Source organism: Pinus tabuliformis, chromosome 9 (genome assembly GCF_031772625.1).
Source record: "Pinus tabuliformis cultivar Carrire ecotype Pingquan chromosome 9, CPIR1, whole genome shotgun sequence".
NCBI lineage: Eukaryota > Viridiplantae > Streptophyta > Pinopsida > Pinales > Pinaceae > Pinus > Pinus tabuliformis.
The window spans coordinates 345,405,809-345,422,526 of record NC_142307.1 but is presented as its reverse complement, the minus strand read 5'-3'; the positions used below and the strand labels follow the sequence as shown (position 1 = coordinate 345,422,526).

Here is a 16,718-nt window from a genome sequence, read left to right as displayed (position 1 = left end):
AATCAAATATATACATTTAATTTTGTTTTTAATTATATTGGGGAGAGATAGTTTTGTAGTTATTATAAAAATTTAAAGATATAAATTCAATCCATTATAATTATTATTTTAACTTAATTGTCTTATAAAATACACTTCTCAGTAAAACAAAGAAATTATTATAATTAAAAATTAAAGATATAAATGGATATACACAAATTTGGTGCCTAGTCTTTTGTCTTACAAATAAGAGGTGTCACACGTCACTTTAGTGTATGACTTGGAGATAATTTGAAAATTATAATTTGATTTGAGTGTGATTTTAAAATTGGATAATAATAATAAAAAAACTTTGTAAATTCTTTTGTTAATCCAAAAATAATTAATTAAGCATTTGTCGAGGACAGACAACAGCTATTGTATCCAAAATGAGAAGTCAAGAGTGAGGCGTAGGTAGCGGTGGTCGGGCTGAAAAGCAGACGACGACGACGGTGATATTGTCACCGGAACCACTGGCGAGAGCCTCGTTGAGCAAGACTCTGGAGCAACCCTCGGGATCGTTGCTTGACATCAGCTCTCTCCTGGCAATGGCTACTGCTCTCTCGCTGCTCAGCACATCCCAAAGACCGTCGCAGGCAATGACGAGGAATTCGTCCTCTTCGCTCAGTTCCACCTGCTGCACATCCGGGTCGGCGATCAGAGGACTACAAGCCTTCACCTCCAAGTCCCCGAGTGCCCTGGAGACAGCCAGCTTCCTGTTGAGATACCCGTCGTGAGTCACAAAACCCCCTTGGGACTTGATTCGCGATCTCTCGGCGCTCGTGGTGGGCTTGTGATCGGTGGACATTTCAACAGCTATGCCGCCCCTTTTCCCCAAAACCGCCCGACAATCACCAGCATTGGCCACCACGAGAGACTTTCCCGACACCATGGCCACAAGTGCCGTCGTCCCGGAACTGATGATGTGGGCCTCCGCCAGGGCATCGTCGGCCTTGAGGAAAGCATTTTTGATGGCCTTCTCAACTCCTACTCCAATTCCTCCCTCCCAAAAATCCACGTCGCCCTCACGGAGTATCAAATTGAGGAGGTTTTCTTTAATAAATGTGGCTGCATCCCCGCCGCAATGGCCGTCGAACACTCCGTAGAACGCCAGCGACTGGAAACCCGGTACCTTGTCCATGAGGATGTGCTCGTCTTCCATCTGTGCTCGCGTGGGCCCTATGTCGGCCCAGCTACCCGAGCGCAACACCGGAATATAATCCTTCAATTCTTCAATTTTGTCACCCTCCTGCTGCTGCTGCATCTTTTCATCTATTCTAGTACTACCTCCTTCCATTTCTTGTTTCTCTTCTGCGTATGCAAATAATTTGAATACAAATTAGATTTGATTCCTCCTCCTCCGTATTTCTATTCTATTTCGATCAAGTTAGCGTAGTAGACACCCGGTGGCTCTCTGGATTTTTTTATACCTAATTCGTCTGCACACACACCTCCTTGCGTGACCGGTGCACCCTTTCGGATCACGCCTCGCCTCACCTTAGACACACAGCACCCTTTCGAATCACGCCTCCCCTTAAACACATAGCACCCTTTCCGATCACGCCTCCCCTTAAACACAGAGTTGTTAAGTGAAGGAAAATAAATAATGTTCCTACAGCTCTGCAACTCGACGTTATGCGTGATTAAGCTTGCCTACTACAGCTCTGCAGCTCGACGGACGTTATGCGTGTATAAGCTTTCCTACTACAGCTCTGCAACTCGACGGACGTTATGCGTGTATAAGCTTACCTACTACAGCTCTACAACTCTCCGTTTGAAACTCTTTATAGCTAAGGGGGGACGGTCATTTAATGAATGAATGAAGTGCCCTGCAGATACAATCAGGATATTGAAACAATCAGCGTTGAATTGAAGCAATTTCTAAATGCACATTCAACCAACAGTGCTTGAACAAGAGAGAATACCTGGACACACGTACCCAGGACGTGGGCATAATTTCTTCATCCTTATTATTTGATAATCTGCATTTGCATCTAAAGTAATAAATCTCAGGCAGCACAATTAAGTTGAACAAAATGATACCTCCCTCACCCTAAATGAACCTATTTAATTACCCACTCGTCGTTCACCACCAGAACGCTCGCTGTTGATAGATGTAACGTTGGAAATAGAGTTATCAACCCCATCACAAGGTTGTGGCGAGTTCGTTATTTGAGCATTACGATGAAAGGTTGTGACGACTTCTCCACATAAACATAAACACGTCCACTTATTGGAATTAAGATGTTTTGTTATACCTGTATACATATAACAACAAACCAATTTAGCAGTGTTACAACCTTCTTCTCTATCGCAACTTTTGATTAGAGCTAGATTTTTATTTATTATAGGTAGATTTTTTAACTTAGGTTTGAAATATAAATGATATTTTTTCTTTTTCATTTATTTTTCAAAATTTATATTAAATATTAATGTAATTTAAATATTTTAAAAATAGTAAAAAACAAGCTATACAATTTGACAAAATCTCTAGAGGATGTTCATATTCTATCTATTTCTTTGTAAGTCTATCTTGCTCAACAAATATGGGTCCGGAATGGTCCCACTTAGTTTAGTACATCTTGCATGAGGGCCATACCTATGCTTAGACACTACTAAGTGCTTATGGTGTAGAGATTTATAAAAGGATGTTCATATTCTATCTATTTCTTTGTAAGTCTATCTTGCTCAACAAATATGGGTCCGGAATGGTCCCACTTAGTTTAGTACATCTTGCATGATTTTTTATACCTATGCTTAGACACTACTAAGTGCTTATGGTGTTTTCTTTGTCAGTCTATCTTGCTCAACAAATATTCCGGAATATTCCACTTATTTAGTACATCTTGCATGATTTTAAAAATAGCTTAGACACTACTAGTGCAATTTGACAGAGATTTATAAAAGGATGTTCATATTCTATCTATTTCTTTGTAAGTCTATCTTGCTCAACAAATATGGGTCCGGAATGGTCCCACTTAGTTTAGTACATCTTGCATGAGGGCCATACCTATGCTTAGACACTACTAAGTGCTTATGGTGTAGAGATTTATTTATAGATGTATTTTTTATTATTGTTTTTTAATATTTTTTAAAATATATTTAGGTTTTGAATTCATTAATTCATAAATAAATATATATTAAATATCCTTTATTTAATAAATTTGTTTAAAAAAATTATTATGATTTATATTTTGGTAAGAAGAATTTAAGATAGTAATCCTTTCAGATTTTGTTGGGTTGATTTCTCTACACACACATATTTTATGAATTAAAATAAAATTTTATTATGTCAATTAGTTGATAAGTATTTTGGTAAGTATTTTATTGTAAAAATATTATTATAGGTTTTCTAATATTATTTTTGTAATAAAATTTGGCCCAAAGGAAAGACTCCACACTTTTTATCATCTTATTTTCCATTATGAGACTTTTAGCTCTTAGGTCCTCATCTATCCTTACAAAGACAAAATTTTTCTTCTTATTTGGCTCTTTATTTTCTTACATCATAAAAGAAGAAGACAAAAATACATGCACTCTCTATTTTCACTAAAATCTATGGCACTCATGTCTAACCAAAAATATTTTTCCTTTATAGAAAAGAACATTTTTTTTATATCCGAGATGAACATCATAGGGTTCCTTATGGAATTCATCCAATATTAACTCAAACGGAGTAGCTTACTCTTTACTTCTCCTCAAAATATATATAGAGATTGAACTTTAAACAAAGTAACTATACCTATTGTTCAAACAAAAGTGGAGACAATCCATCTTCCATAAAGATATCATTCAAGACTACGAGGTTTATTTGTATATTTTTTTGTGCAAAGAAAATACAGAAAAGTGGCCCATCTATGTGTTAGAATGATTTCCCACTTCTCTATTATGATAAAATAGAACTCTTTTAAAGACACATAACATTCTTAGTTTCATAGTTTTACTTGTCAAATTCTAGAAATTAAACATTGTAGCTTTAAACATGATTAAAACCCATTCCCCGTTAGAAGGCCATCTGAATAAAAGATCCACCAATTCCCTTATGCCACCTGCCTCTGCAATAGCACAATTAGTGAGAGAAAAAAAAAATAAACTTCATGTTATTTGCAAAGGAGGAAGGAAACTTGTTATTATTTAGATGATAGAAAATTGAAGAAATATTTAGTCAAACATCCAGTTTTATCAATCAATAATGACAACAGTAATTTACATTGTACCTACAGTGCATGCAATGGGAAGGCACCACCATAAACATGCAAAATGAAAGAAGGGTGCTTTATAAAGGGTAAAATAAGGCTTCATATTTTCATTTTTAGTTTTAAGATTAAAAATAAACAAAGAAAATGTAGTTATCACCTTGTGCTCTTCTCCTACAAATGGTTTCGATAGTCACCTTTAATCTTCTCAGTAACCCATATGTTAGGTGACCTTGCTAAGGTTCCCAAAGTGCTAATGGCCACTTCCATAGAAACCGTTTTCACAACATCTGCAGTGACTAATAAATTTTCTATGGATTGCACAAGAACAAATAAAATTCACTTGCAGACAGGCTCATCAAACCTTTTAACATGTAATTGGATAAATGTTCAAGCAAACTGACTTTCTAACCTCACACAACTAACAAGTGTAGCTACTAATGATTATTGTTTTCGGAGAATCATCCCTTCACAAGTAAATTGAGAAATTCGTGCAAAATGCTAAGTAAAAAGAGACTGATTAACCTACAGATTAGGAAATTTGGTTTAAAACAATCACTCATAAGCAAGTAAATCTAAGAAGGTCATGCAAAGTGAAAAGTACCTTTATTACTTCTCGTTATACCCCTCTTGATAATAATTTACGAGATCCAATAGAAACTCATTCCAATTCCATGCATTACAACTTTTTCCCTAACAAGATCAATGCTTGCATTCTCTTATTTTATCACCACAAACATTGCAAGTGTAGTGGCTACTCTCCATATTTCAATATATGCATCAACCTAAAAGTAAAATCTAGGGTTATATCACTGTGTAACCAATTTTGGTAGACTGGCCCAAAATTGAGAAGCCACTGTCCACTTGATTTTTCAAAAACCTACCATGGACAATAACCTAAGATATGTTTCATTTCCCAGTGTTGTCTCATAACACTTTCATGCAATCCAAGAATACAAGCTCTGCAATATTGCAACAATACTCGACAAATGCCCCGATTGCAAACCTTTCCCCATACCTAGCCCTAGCAGCCAAAGTTGCTTAAACCTTAGGCAACATAGGGCCATGACATCTTATCACATCACTAATAATTTTATAGTATAAATTTGAACTTAGCTGGTCATGTGGTCACGACACCCATCTCCATTCATCTCCTAGAGTTCCTTTTCCTGCAAGGTTATGACCATGTTCCCAACACTCACTTCGTGGAAGTGTATGCTCCTCAATTTGTTCAACTTAGTGGTAGATTCTAGATTATGTGCCCTAATGTCATGATGAATCCACATGCATGAAAGAGAACCTAGAAATGTCCATGTTTTGCAAACGGAGGTGAGGTTGGCCATACCCATGTAATCCAAGAGGGAAAACAATGCAACTAATCTATAACATGCGACCACTCTGTTATCACTATATAATGTACCTAGGCTGAGAAGAGAAACCGAGAGGTAACCACAAAACCACTTTTAAAGATGGGATCTAGCCCTTCCAGCTTCAGAGAGGGCTCTTGTTGTGTGAGGCTAGCTATTTAAGTTCGAGTTGGGTTTTTTGAAAGGTTTGGTTGAAATATGGAGGAAACTTCCATTGGTCATGGAGTCATAAGACTTATTAGTAATCAACTACAAATTTATAAGGGATCTTTAACAGGGAAGATTAGGCAAACTCTTGGATATTTTAACATATTTATGGTCTGAATGAGATGAACCAGATTCAGAATCACTTTAAATAGAAAGCATACATGGATGGATTTTATACTTAAATGTCAGAACAAAAAATTAATACTATTTATTAACAGGCCAGAGATGAGTACATTTAAGCATATTCAACTCTTAATATTCTTGCAACAATCATGGAAGAGAAAGATCATATGAAAACTGAGAAAGGAAAACAATTTAAGATAAGAAATCACATCACCATTTGTTTGACACAAGAATCCTAGAACAAAATTGCCTTTGTATTTCTAAAAATTGATCACTTTGAGTGTAATCCACAACTTACATTAATGTAGAGCTATTTTATTATACATAATCCAACCCTTACTAAGTCTTAATACAACATATTTATAAATTTCCTATTGAACTACCTTCAAATTCCAAAAGGAATTGATTACAAAATCATATCTAACAAAATTACACATATTTCTGAAACAAAAACTAGAAAATAGGAGTTTTGGATAAATTTCGTTGTTTGTTGAAACTTTGAAGGAAATTTGTTGCTAACTGTAGCTATTTTCTAGTTCCTTCTATCTGTCTTGTTGCCAAAATTACAAAAATTCTACTCTGTACTTATTCAACCAATTCTAGTAATTGGTCCCATCGCTCTTCACATGGATTAGAAAAGTTCACCATATTTCTAAATCATGGATTAGAAAAGTTCACCACGTTTCTAAATCTTTCATCTACCTCAATGTCGGTTTGAAAAGTTGGTTTATTCAAAAACAAGTGATGAATCTCATGTTGAATATTTAAATCAAACTACAGACGTTCCAGAAAAGCTTCTACATTGATAGCTCCTTTTGTTTTTGCAAACATAGACACATCTGCAACTATATTGCACAGTTTATCCTGATAATTCTCTAATTGAATCAATTTTCCATTAGAGTTTCTAAGAGTTGGAACTCCTTTTTATTGTAACAAACAAAACCTTCTGTTAAATCTCTTGACTTGTAGCTCTAGTTCTTTGCACCTTTTCTCCAATTGGACCATCAAATTCTTCTTAGTCAAAACTATTTTTCCTTCCATTATTGTCTCCTTCCCGTTGTGAATGTTGAGCTCTTCAAGTTGTTCTCTGGTTTTAGAGTTCAACATCCTTATGACTTTTTGTGCTTCTTTTGGCCTATGTTCAATATGAGCTTTGCTTTGCTCCACTTTTGCTTTAACTCTCTGGACTAGTTCTTCCTATTCAAAAATAATTTGGATGGAAGGCCACAACTCTACAACATTTCCATTAATATTGTGCCAAATTCTACATTTAGCTTCATATAAAATTGAATAATGAGTTATTGGTCTTCATACTTATGAATCTGTTGAATTAAATTCAAGTTATTTTTTACTTCTCCCAAGTATGCATTTTCTTCCTTCATCTTGTTTTCTTCCATCTTAGTGACCTTTACTAACAATTTCCCCACCTCTTTATTTGTTAATGATAATTCCCCCAAATATTGAGTTATATTTTCTGAGGAAATTGGAACTTTTTTTGTGTTGTTAGCTGGGTTACAACCCCTGCTATTGATGTTCCTTCAGTTGATGTTCTTGTTGCCTCCCATTACTCTTTTTATTTCAGTAGTGTTTCCATGCCTTATTTCATTTTCTGGATTTGAGCATTTTGTTCCACTACTATTGTGTACAACTTCTCTTTCTCCATCTCCAAATTAGTGACTTCCTTAGCCTGAGGGTGCTCTTCAGTTGTTTCCTGAGAGATTTAATGTATGCATTCGTGTTCTTTGTTATCTACTCTTTTGTCTTGACATCACTAGGACCATATCCTAGCTTGACAACTAAATCTTCTAATGTCTTGATTCTGGTGTCTTTGGCCAGAGAGGACATTCTCTTTGATGAGGCTCATAAATAGGTGAACTATATGGGTCACAATGCCACTCTCCAGCTTATTAAAATTGACTTTTCTCATATTTTTTTACATATTTTGTTATATTTTTCTTAATGAGAAGGACGAAAACAAGCTACTATGTCATGTGGCCTAATACGTATTAAATGCAGGAATTGGATTAATTTTGGGTTGACTTAAGTGAAGGAACTAGAAATGGACAAGCAAGAGAGATTTTAGGAGATTGCTCTCCCTCCTCAACTCCTCAAATAATTCAAAGATTCCTCCACCATATCCCATCATCTCGGAAGTACTAGCAGCTCAGGAAGCTAAGTCCATTGGCAATCAAGCCACTGAGAGTTAAGAAAGAATCATTCTCGACTTATGGAGCCAAGTCTCACTATTTTTTACGGATATTTTTGGAGCTCCATTTTTGTATAAATAAGAGAGCCAAGGGAATTATTAGGATTTTATTTTTAATATAGCCAAGAGGCAATTTGAGTTGAAATATTGTGATTGTTATTGTTATGTTGTATTTGACATTTTGATGATAATGAGAAATTCTACCTTGATCCATCATTGAATTGACTCAAAGGGTTGAAGCTCTTGGGTTAGGGCCCAACCATAGTAGCAAAAGTTCCTCTTTTTGTATATGCATGCTTAGATTAAAATGATAGTTAGCTATTGAAGTTTATTTCTATTTTGTTTAGCTTAATAAGGATTTGAATTATTTCTTAACCTAGTTTCCATTAGTTTGAAGACATAGATCAATGGTGCAGTAGTGAAGGAAAGTACCTCAGAAAATCTTGTGATAGCGGGCTCTATCTCATCTCCCTCATGTGATCATGATTAGAGGGCCCCACTCTCACAACCCCAAAAACAGAGTTTGTCTTTTGGTCATGGCACAACTTAGGGTTCATTATTAGCTAGATCATTGTTTATGATTTATTGGAAGCACCTGCAATTTTTATCTTGTTTCCTTAAGTTTATGTAGCTTAAAAAAAATTCCATTTCATAGATCTAGTCCTTAATGATAGATAGATCAACTTTCTCAAATTCAACATTCATCTTTTCCATGTCGACATGTAGTGATGCATAAATTAAAAAACAAAACAGGTTTTGTTGCAAGGATTATTGATCAGTAGGGAAGAACTCATCCAACCATCTTCACCTAGATCCTCTCCACCTTCTACCAAGACATACGAGCCCATAGTTTGAACCTTTGTTTTGCAGCCACTGTGAGCAAGCCACTCTAGGAAAATCCAACCTCCTTGGTGTGTTGGGCTTAGTCTTGGGTAATGTGCACCTTACCTACACCTACTATCACCATCGTAAATCTCTCCAACACCTCACCTCACTTTTATTGCCCACCTAAGCCCTCCAGCCAACTTCCTATTAAAAACAAGGACATCTTGTAGAAAATTAGAACATCCTGTAGCAGTTTCCTGTAGCAGCTACAGGATCTCCTGTAGCAGCCTATTTGTCCATGTTTTAACCAAAGATGGTATTATAAGACTAGTTTAGGCCCTCATATTTGATTGCATGCCTATCAATGCCACCTGAGATCAACTCTCCCATGCCTTCTCCCCATGTAAGATCAGACAAAATATCATAACATTTACATTTATGAATTTAGCAATTAAAAGATTATTTTTCTAGAAACATAAAATGAGATAGTTACTTCGTGTATCTACGAGTCCTAGAATGATAGAAAAACTTTTGGTTTCCAAACAATCCTAATATCTAGAGGATAAATTGCAAGGTTAACATAGTCCTTTTCTGCAAGTAGACTATGTCATTTCCTAACTAGATGATTTATGGAATTTCATAGCATTTACCATTCAGTAACTTTCATTTCCTAAATATGCAAGAATTTATTTTCCCGCAATAGAACTAGCTTTACATTCACTATCAGTAGTCACACTCCTAGTCAAAAGAAGACTGTTATGGAACCCTAATGGTCTAGTGTCCCAATTGATAGGTGACACGAGTAGAATGTTGCATCTTCTGTGTATATAGCATTATCACCTCAAAGTTTGTAAGAAACCTCGGGTTGATAAAGTAAAGTTGGTAGCCCTATGAGTTGCATCATCATTTCTTCAATACTAAGGATCATCACTTTTTGGCGTTGTTGCCGAGGAGGTGTCTAAGTAGATGTAATTTCTAGTTTTCTTTCTAATTGTCATTCAGTAGGTAGATGTTATTCTCCTTTCCTTTATGTTTTGCAATTAATTCTGAAAAACACATAAAAGGGAAATTTTTCTTTCATGCCTTGTAGGGGTAGAGACAATTTAGGGAACTTCCTCCAAATACCTCGACACCATCAGATAGTCAACCTTCCCTATTCTTCGATGGCTATCAACTTCCCTCTCTGACTACAGGGGAGGTAGAGGACCCATTAGGTGAGCAAACATAGATCTTTGAAGAGCCTATTGGGGAAGAAGAATATGAAACCATTCCACACACTTACACCATAGTTGAAAATAGAAATAGGACTGAAAACACAAATCAAGGTGCTTTTCCAATTAGAGAGACTAATAGAGATGCTAGGATGAAAAACATAAGCCCCTCCACCCTTCCTCACTTCCATGGATTAACCTCAGAAGACCCTAATCCATTTTTGTTTGAATTTGTTGTCATCTGTAGAACTTATGATTACTGGTGACCAGAAGTTGAAGTTGTTCCCATCCACCCTTAAGGATTCAGCCTTGCGTTGGTTCATGGTTTTACCTAGGGAAAACATCACTGCCTATCCTCAAATTAAGCAATCTCTCAATGAAAAGTATAGGGACTATTTTCGGTCCAAGGACACCAAAGAGGAAATATTCAGAATGACCTTGGGACATGATGAATCCTTGGATGATTATGAGGAAAGGTTCCAACTCATCTATAAAAGGGTGAGTTGCACCCTTGATCTTGAATAACTCAAGTTAGTCCTTCTTAGAGGGATCAGGGAAGATATCCTAGAAACCCTAAACATGTTGTCTCGAGGGGACATCTATCAACGATCTTTTAATGATATCAAAAAAGTTTTCAAAAATGATTCTAGGGCTGCCAAAAAGAAGGGTAGGGTGAGTCAAGCTTTGGTCAGTTCCTTTCCTCCAACACATCTATCAAGAGTGAAATTGGGAACATGTCGGAAGACTTTAAAAGTGAAATGTTGCATACCCTTTCTCTACAAATGGACACCACGTAGATCAAGAGGAAGCAAGAGAAAGTAGAGAGAGACTTACCTATATTTTTCCCTAGATTCACTAGAAGGCATCCCATAAATGAATGTCAATTGAATGTTCCAAGGGTCTACTTTGTCTATGAGGAAAATCACTCCATAGATAATTTCCCTTCTACGCTTGGATTGAAAGCTATATATTAGAGAACTAACTTGAGGTGGGGTTGAACAACTCTGCTATAACAAACAAAGGATGCCTCAAGGATCCTGACCATACCAACATGGCATGAAAGGGACAACCTATTTGTTGGACACCTAAGCCTCAATGGGTTAGTGTGGAAGTCGAATAGACAAAAGCAGTCCAAGAGACCTTGGGATGTGAAACCCAACGGTCACAACATGTACTATAAATGTAAATCATTTGTTAATAAAAAATGCATTCTCATGTTTTATCTTTCCTATTTGTTGCTGCCCATGTGTGTGCTTAACATGGTATCAGAGCAGGCATATTCCTACCCTGCATAATTTCTTTGATCCATTTGTTTTATGGTCTTTATGAGCTGGTCCTATTTTTAGTATTTCTACCTTTGTAACTCCATTTTCTGCCTATTTTCCTGTTCTACCCATATTTCAGAACTGATACCCCTGACCTGGTATTTTCTCTGGGCTCTTTGCCCTGAACGCTGAATGCTGTAGGTACCTCCATGCAAGTATACACATTAAATGTGTTATTCATTTGAACGCTACTCCATGTTTATTTGAACGCTGCTCCATTATTATGTATCCACTGTACATATTCATTTAAACAATTACACTGCCTATTACAATTACGCTGCTGCCCACTGTCCGCTATCATAACAATTACACTGCCCACTACAATTACGCTGTCGCCCACTGTCCGCTATCATAACAATTATTCCATGTCTTCACCTAACTATTGCAGCTCCGTCGATGAATTCTACAACGAAAATATCCCACATGGGTTGTAGGTGAACATAAGTAGCAATGTCCACTAGAATTCGACGAAGATTTAGGAATAAGAGAGTGGGACAAGAGCGACTAGGTTTGGAGAACACAATACCGCAAAACTCCCTTCAAAAAAAGGTTGACAACCAATTCTGCTTGTAAACCATATGCAATCTGGATCAGGGCATGATCAAGCTCGTTCTTGAGTAACTTAATGCGTAATATATTCCTGTAGACGGAGAACAAATTGAAAAGCTTATCTTCATCTATTTTCTCAGGGTTTAAGTTGGCAGTGACACTGGTTGGATGCCATACATGCCTCCACCACTTCTCGCAGCACCTATAACTGAAAATTCAAAAGCAAAGGAAAATATACGCATTCAGAAGATTTTTTCCCTCTTCTTTGGTAGCGCTCTTTGTATCTGATTTGTCATATTACATGGCACCCGAGGTGATTCCTGGAAAAGTATACGATGGGTTGTAAGTTGACTCTATAACCTGCATTTGGAATGTTGTGCGATTTTTCCTTTGGCATTGGTTGTATATGTGAGATGGTGATGGCTTTTGTTAATTTTTGGTATGTTCTATGCTAGAGCAATTTATTTAAATTTTCACAGTTAGCAATCACATTAGAATTACGATAAACTGCAGATAGAACATAAATATAAAATGCAGAAGACAAGCCAAGACAAGAGGACACAAGATATGGCGCGAACCAGGGACAAACCCCACAATTTGTGGGGAAACCCTTTGATCAATTCTTCTTTTATCTTAAAAGTTCAGCAGAGAAAGAGAGAAAGAGAGATAGTACAATTACAACAGAAGTCAACACTTTTACTTGTCTAGATCTAAGCATAGATCATCTCCTATAACGACGAGATCAATTGAAGACATTCTGCTTCAACTGATACCTATCATCGTGCTGCATCTCGTCCTCTAGTTGCACCATGCTACTGTCCAGGTCCATGATCTTATCCATCAAAATGCTGCTCTACTTTGATGAGAGGATTACACACCATGATCTATATACCGAGATCTTCTTTTCAACGTGACATAACACATCAAGACCGTTCTTAGATGTGCCCAGATTACATATCATGTACAACGTATATAGTTTCCAAGATCTGTGTATAAAGTCCTTTATGATCTGCGTATGTTTCATCATGTGCAGCGTACATAAGCTTCCATTATCTGCATATAAATTTCATCAATGATCTCTGTATAAAGTCCTTTAGCATATATGAGTCTCCCTGATCTACATCGTAAGGAGTCTCCATAGACTGCTAACTGTCTCCATGAATAAGTCTTCATGAAACTGCGTGACTAGAGTCTCTAAACCCAGATCCACTTTACACCGAGAGTGTCAACGATTGTGCCATGACTGGACCATACCCTACTGCGGCTTCCTTCATGCTGCGAGATCCACCTACATCGATTGCTGCGTACTATGCTATGTACCATGACTGCGTAGTTACCATATGTGATTGTGTTCCAATTTCACATATGGCTGTGTTCCATATCTCTGTGGGTTCCATATATGACTATGTTTCAAACTGCAGGTTCTGCATTCCATATATAACTGCGGGATATGTATGACTGCGTTCCAAACAACAGGTTCTATAGATGACCCACTGTTGGGTTCATACGATAGTTGTGGCTAACAACATTCATATAACTGCGTTGATGTGTGTATAGTTGTTGCGAGTATTATCACTGCGTATTATATCATTGCCTGCGTCCGGATCATGAACAGTCACTTCATCACTTCGGCTCATTACCAGCGTATATATATATATATATATATAGATATATATATAGTATATATATATATATATATATATATATATATATATATATATATATATATATATACATATATATATATATATACATATATATATATATATATATATATATATATATACATATATATATATATATATACATATATATATATATATACATATATATATATATATATACATATATATATATATATATATATATATATATATATATATATATATATATATATATATATATATATATATATATATATATATATATATATAACTATGACAACCCATGAAGACCTGCGTGTAATTCTGTGCATATATTTGTTGCGTATCCATGTATAGACTATGATTTATATGTCTCCATGTACAGCGTTAGACATGTCTCCATGACTGCGTTTTATATGTCTTCACATATAGCATATTCGATCTTCCATACAGCGTATGAGGTCTTCCAGGTACAGTGAAAGTAATTGATTGTGTTGGATCAGTTAGGGCATCTTCTGCGGTTAGGGCTTCATGCTGAGCTAGCGTATTCTTGCGTAATGCCATGATGTTTTGTTGTGTCTTCTGTTGATGCGTATATATATGAGTCCAGTATCTCTTAAACTACAGATAGGGTATCTTCATTTGCTTGCAGATTCATGACCCAATGTATTTGATTTCATTGTTTATGACCTGCGTATGACAGCGTGTAGATGTATCTTCATAAACAACGTATCTGCATTTTCCATGTTGTTCACACATATAACCGCATATGAATCCCTTGAATGTTGTGTGTATATATAGATTTCCATGCTGTGCGATTTCAGCATATATATATCTCCATGAATGAAGGTATTACGTTTACTGTGACTGCAGCTAGGGCATTCTTCATTAGTGTATCTCCTTCACCAAAAACCCAGGATGTGGAGAGGAGATCACATGAAGAATGTGTATCAAATGACTTAAAGTCTTCTCTTATTTATACTAAAAATGAGGATGATGAATAGACACGTCGGTTGGGCTTCTAGAGCCTACATAAGTGCTGGTCGGCTTGATAATAATTACATAAACAAAATAAATTCATATCTCCATAAATACTTATCGGAATCGGATGATCTTTGGATCAATCCTACACCTCTCGACGAGAGGGATCCAATAAAAATATCACCTGCCATAAATAAGCTGACCCACATGGAGTTTGGCCCTAGTTGCCAATTTAACACTCCCTCTCAACTAGGGAGAACTCCATCCATTGATCCATAAGTCCAACTGTACTATCTCTGCCATCAGTACCCTGCACTGTTCTGCCCAACTCTACTCAACTCTGTTGGCTCTGCTCTACTTTGCTCAGCTCTGCTGGCTCAGCTAGCTCTACTCTGCTCAGCTCTGCTGGCTCTACTCTGCTCAACTCTGCTCAGCACTGCTGGCTCTGCTAGCTCTGCTCATCTCTGCTCAGTGTTGCTGGCTTTGTTCTACTCTACTCTGCTCAGCTCTGCTGAACTATGAAGAAGAAGAATTGATTGAGAATGTCTCATACCATTCTCCACTGACCTGAAGTCAGATTCAGAGTGTGTACCACTGGTCCCAGACCAGTCTCAACTGACCCAAAGTCAACGTCATAGTAGGTACCACTCCTACCTAGTGCTACCATGCATTTTTGCACATTTTGTATTAAAGCTCTCTTCTTGGACTGGTACATAACCCTTCGGATTAAGGGGGGGAATGTTGGACAGCTAATCCTCAATGGGTTAGTGTGGAAGCCGAATAGACAAAAGTAGTCCAGGAGACCTTGGGATGTGAAACCCAACGGTCACAACATGTACTATAAATGTAAATCATTTGTTAATAAAAATTGCACTCTTATGTTTTATCTTTCCTATTTGTTGTTTCCCATGTGTGTGTTTAACACTATTCATATTACAATCCCAATCATAATGCATTCCTTCCCTCGTGGTGTTCTCCTGCTCATCCTTCATATTCGACACCTTCTCCTTGGTCTTATGCACCTTAATACCCTTCCCAAACTGCTAATCAATCATTTCAACCATACACTCCCCCACATCCTTAGTGGAATACCTTATCACAGGGGTGGATGCCCTCATTCAACCAATCTCCAGCCTTACTACCTCCACCTCCATCTAAACCATAGATCTTTCATCCTACTCTACATAAGAAACCTCACATGCCTGCTCAACCAAATATGAACTTGAACAATAAACATGCACAATAGAACTATAATGGATAGATATGCTACCCTACCTATGCTATTGAGAATCAAGAAATCAACCTTAGGTATGGAATAGTGCTTCTAGATAACCAACCTCCATCTCCACCTGAGGAGCTTGAAGAGGAAAAGGAAGAGAGTGTTCCTAAAGCCAATAGACCTCCCTTTTGTCAAAGATTAATCCATTCCAGTTAGCATGCTCTAAAAGAGACTGAAATTCTCAAAGAATTGAAAAACTTGTGTGTTAAAATCCCACTCCTCCAAGCCATTAAGGATGTCCCCATCTACAACAAGCTAATCAATGAGAAATGCTTCAAACATATTGGGAGGAGAAAGAAAGACACCACTGCCATTAATGTCATTAGAAGGTTGTCTGAGTTAATTGTAGGGAGAGTGATTTGTCCAAAGTATCTGTAGGTTTTAACCCTATACAGAAATTACCTGCATACGAATTCTAAAACACAGAAAATAAACAATGCAAGAGCATAACACATAAAACACATACACATAGAGATTTTCCCCTGGATCCTAAAATTGGGACTACCAGCTTGATTTTTCATTATGTTCCTTTCAATGTTACAATACATATTTATACATGCCTAAGCATCCAATACCATGGACCTAAAACCACTGCGTCTCAAACCATGGACCGAAAACCATCCCGTCCAAAACTATGTGCGAAAATCATGCACAAGACCATAGGTGGGAAAAGTTGGTTTATTCAAAAACAAGTGATGAATCTCATGTTGAATATTTAAATCAAACTACAGACATTCCAGAAAAGCTTCTCCATTGATAGCTCCTTTTGTCTTTGCAAACATAGACAC

The 16,718-nt window shown here is 36.8% G+C and overlaps 1 protein-coding gene across 1 annotated transcript in view; it reads right to left on the bottom strand.

Annotated features, from left to right (window-relative positions):
- Window positions 1–415: 415 nt before the first annotated feature.
- Window positions 416–16,718, bottom strand: part of LOC149148630 (putative protein phosphatase 2C 47) — a 101,940-nt gene continuing 85,637 nt past the window's right edge. Inside the window, exons 2-6 of the mRNA XM_089442228.1 lie at window positions 2,094–2,276; window positions 1,944–2,000; window positions 1,786–1,847; window positions 1,449–1,587; window positions 416–1,329 (exon numbers count right to left, since the gene is read on the bottom strand). Coding sequence (XP_089298354.1) covers window positions 416–1,329; window positions 1,449–1,587; window positions 1,786–1,847; window positions 1,944–2,000; window positions 2,094–2,276 — 1,355 coding nt within the window. The remainder of the gene's footprint in view (window positions 1,330–1,448; window positions 1,588–1,785; window positions 1,848–1,943; window positions 2,001–2,093; window positions 2,277–16,718) is intronic.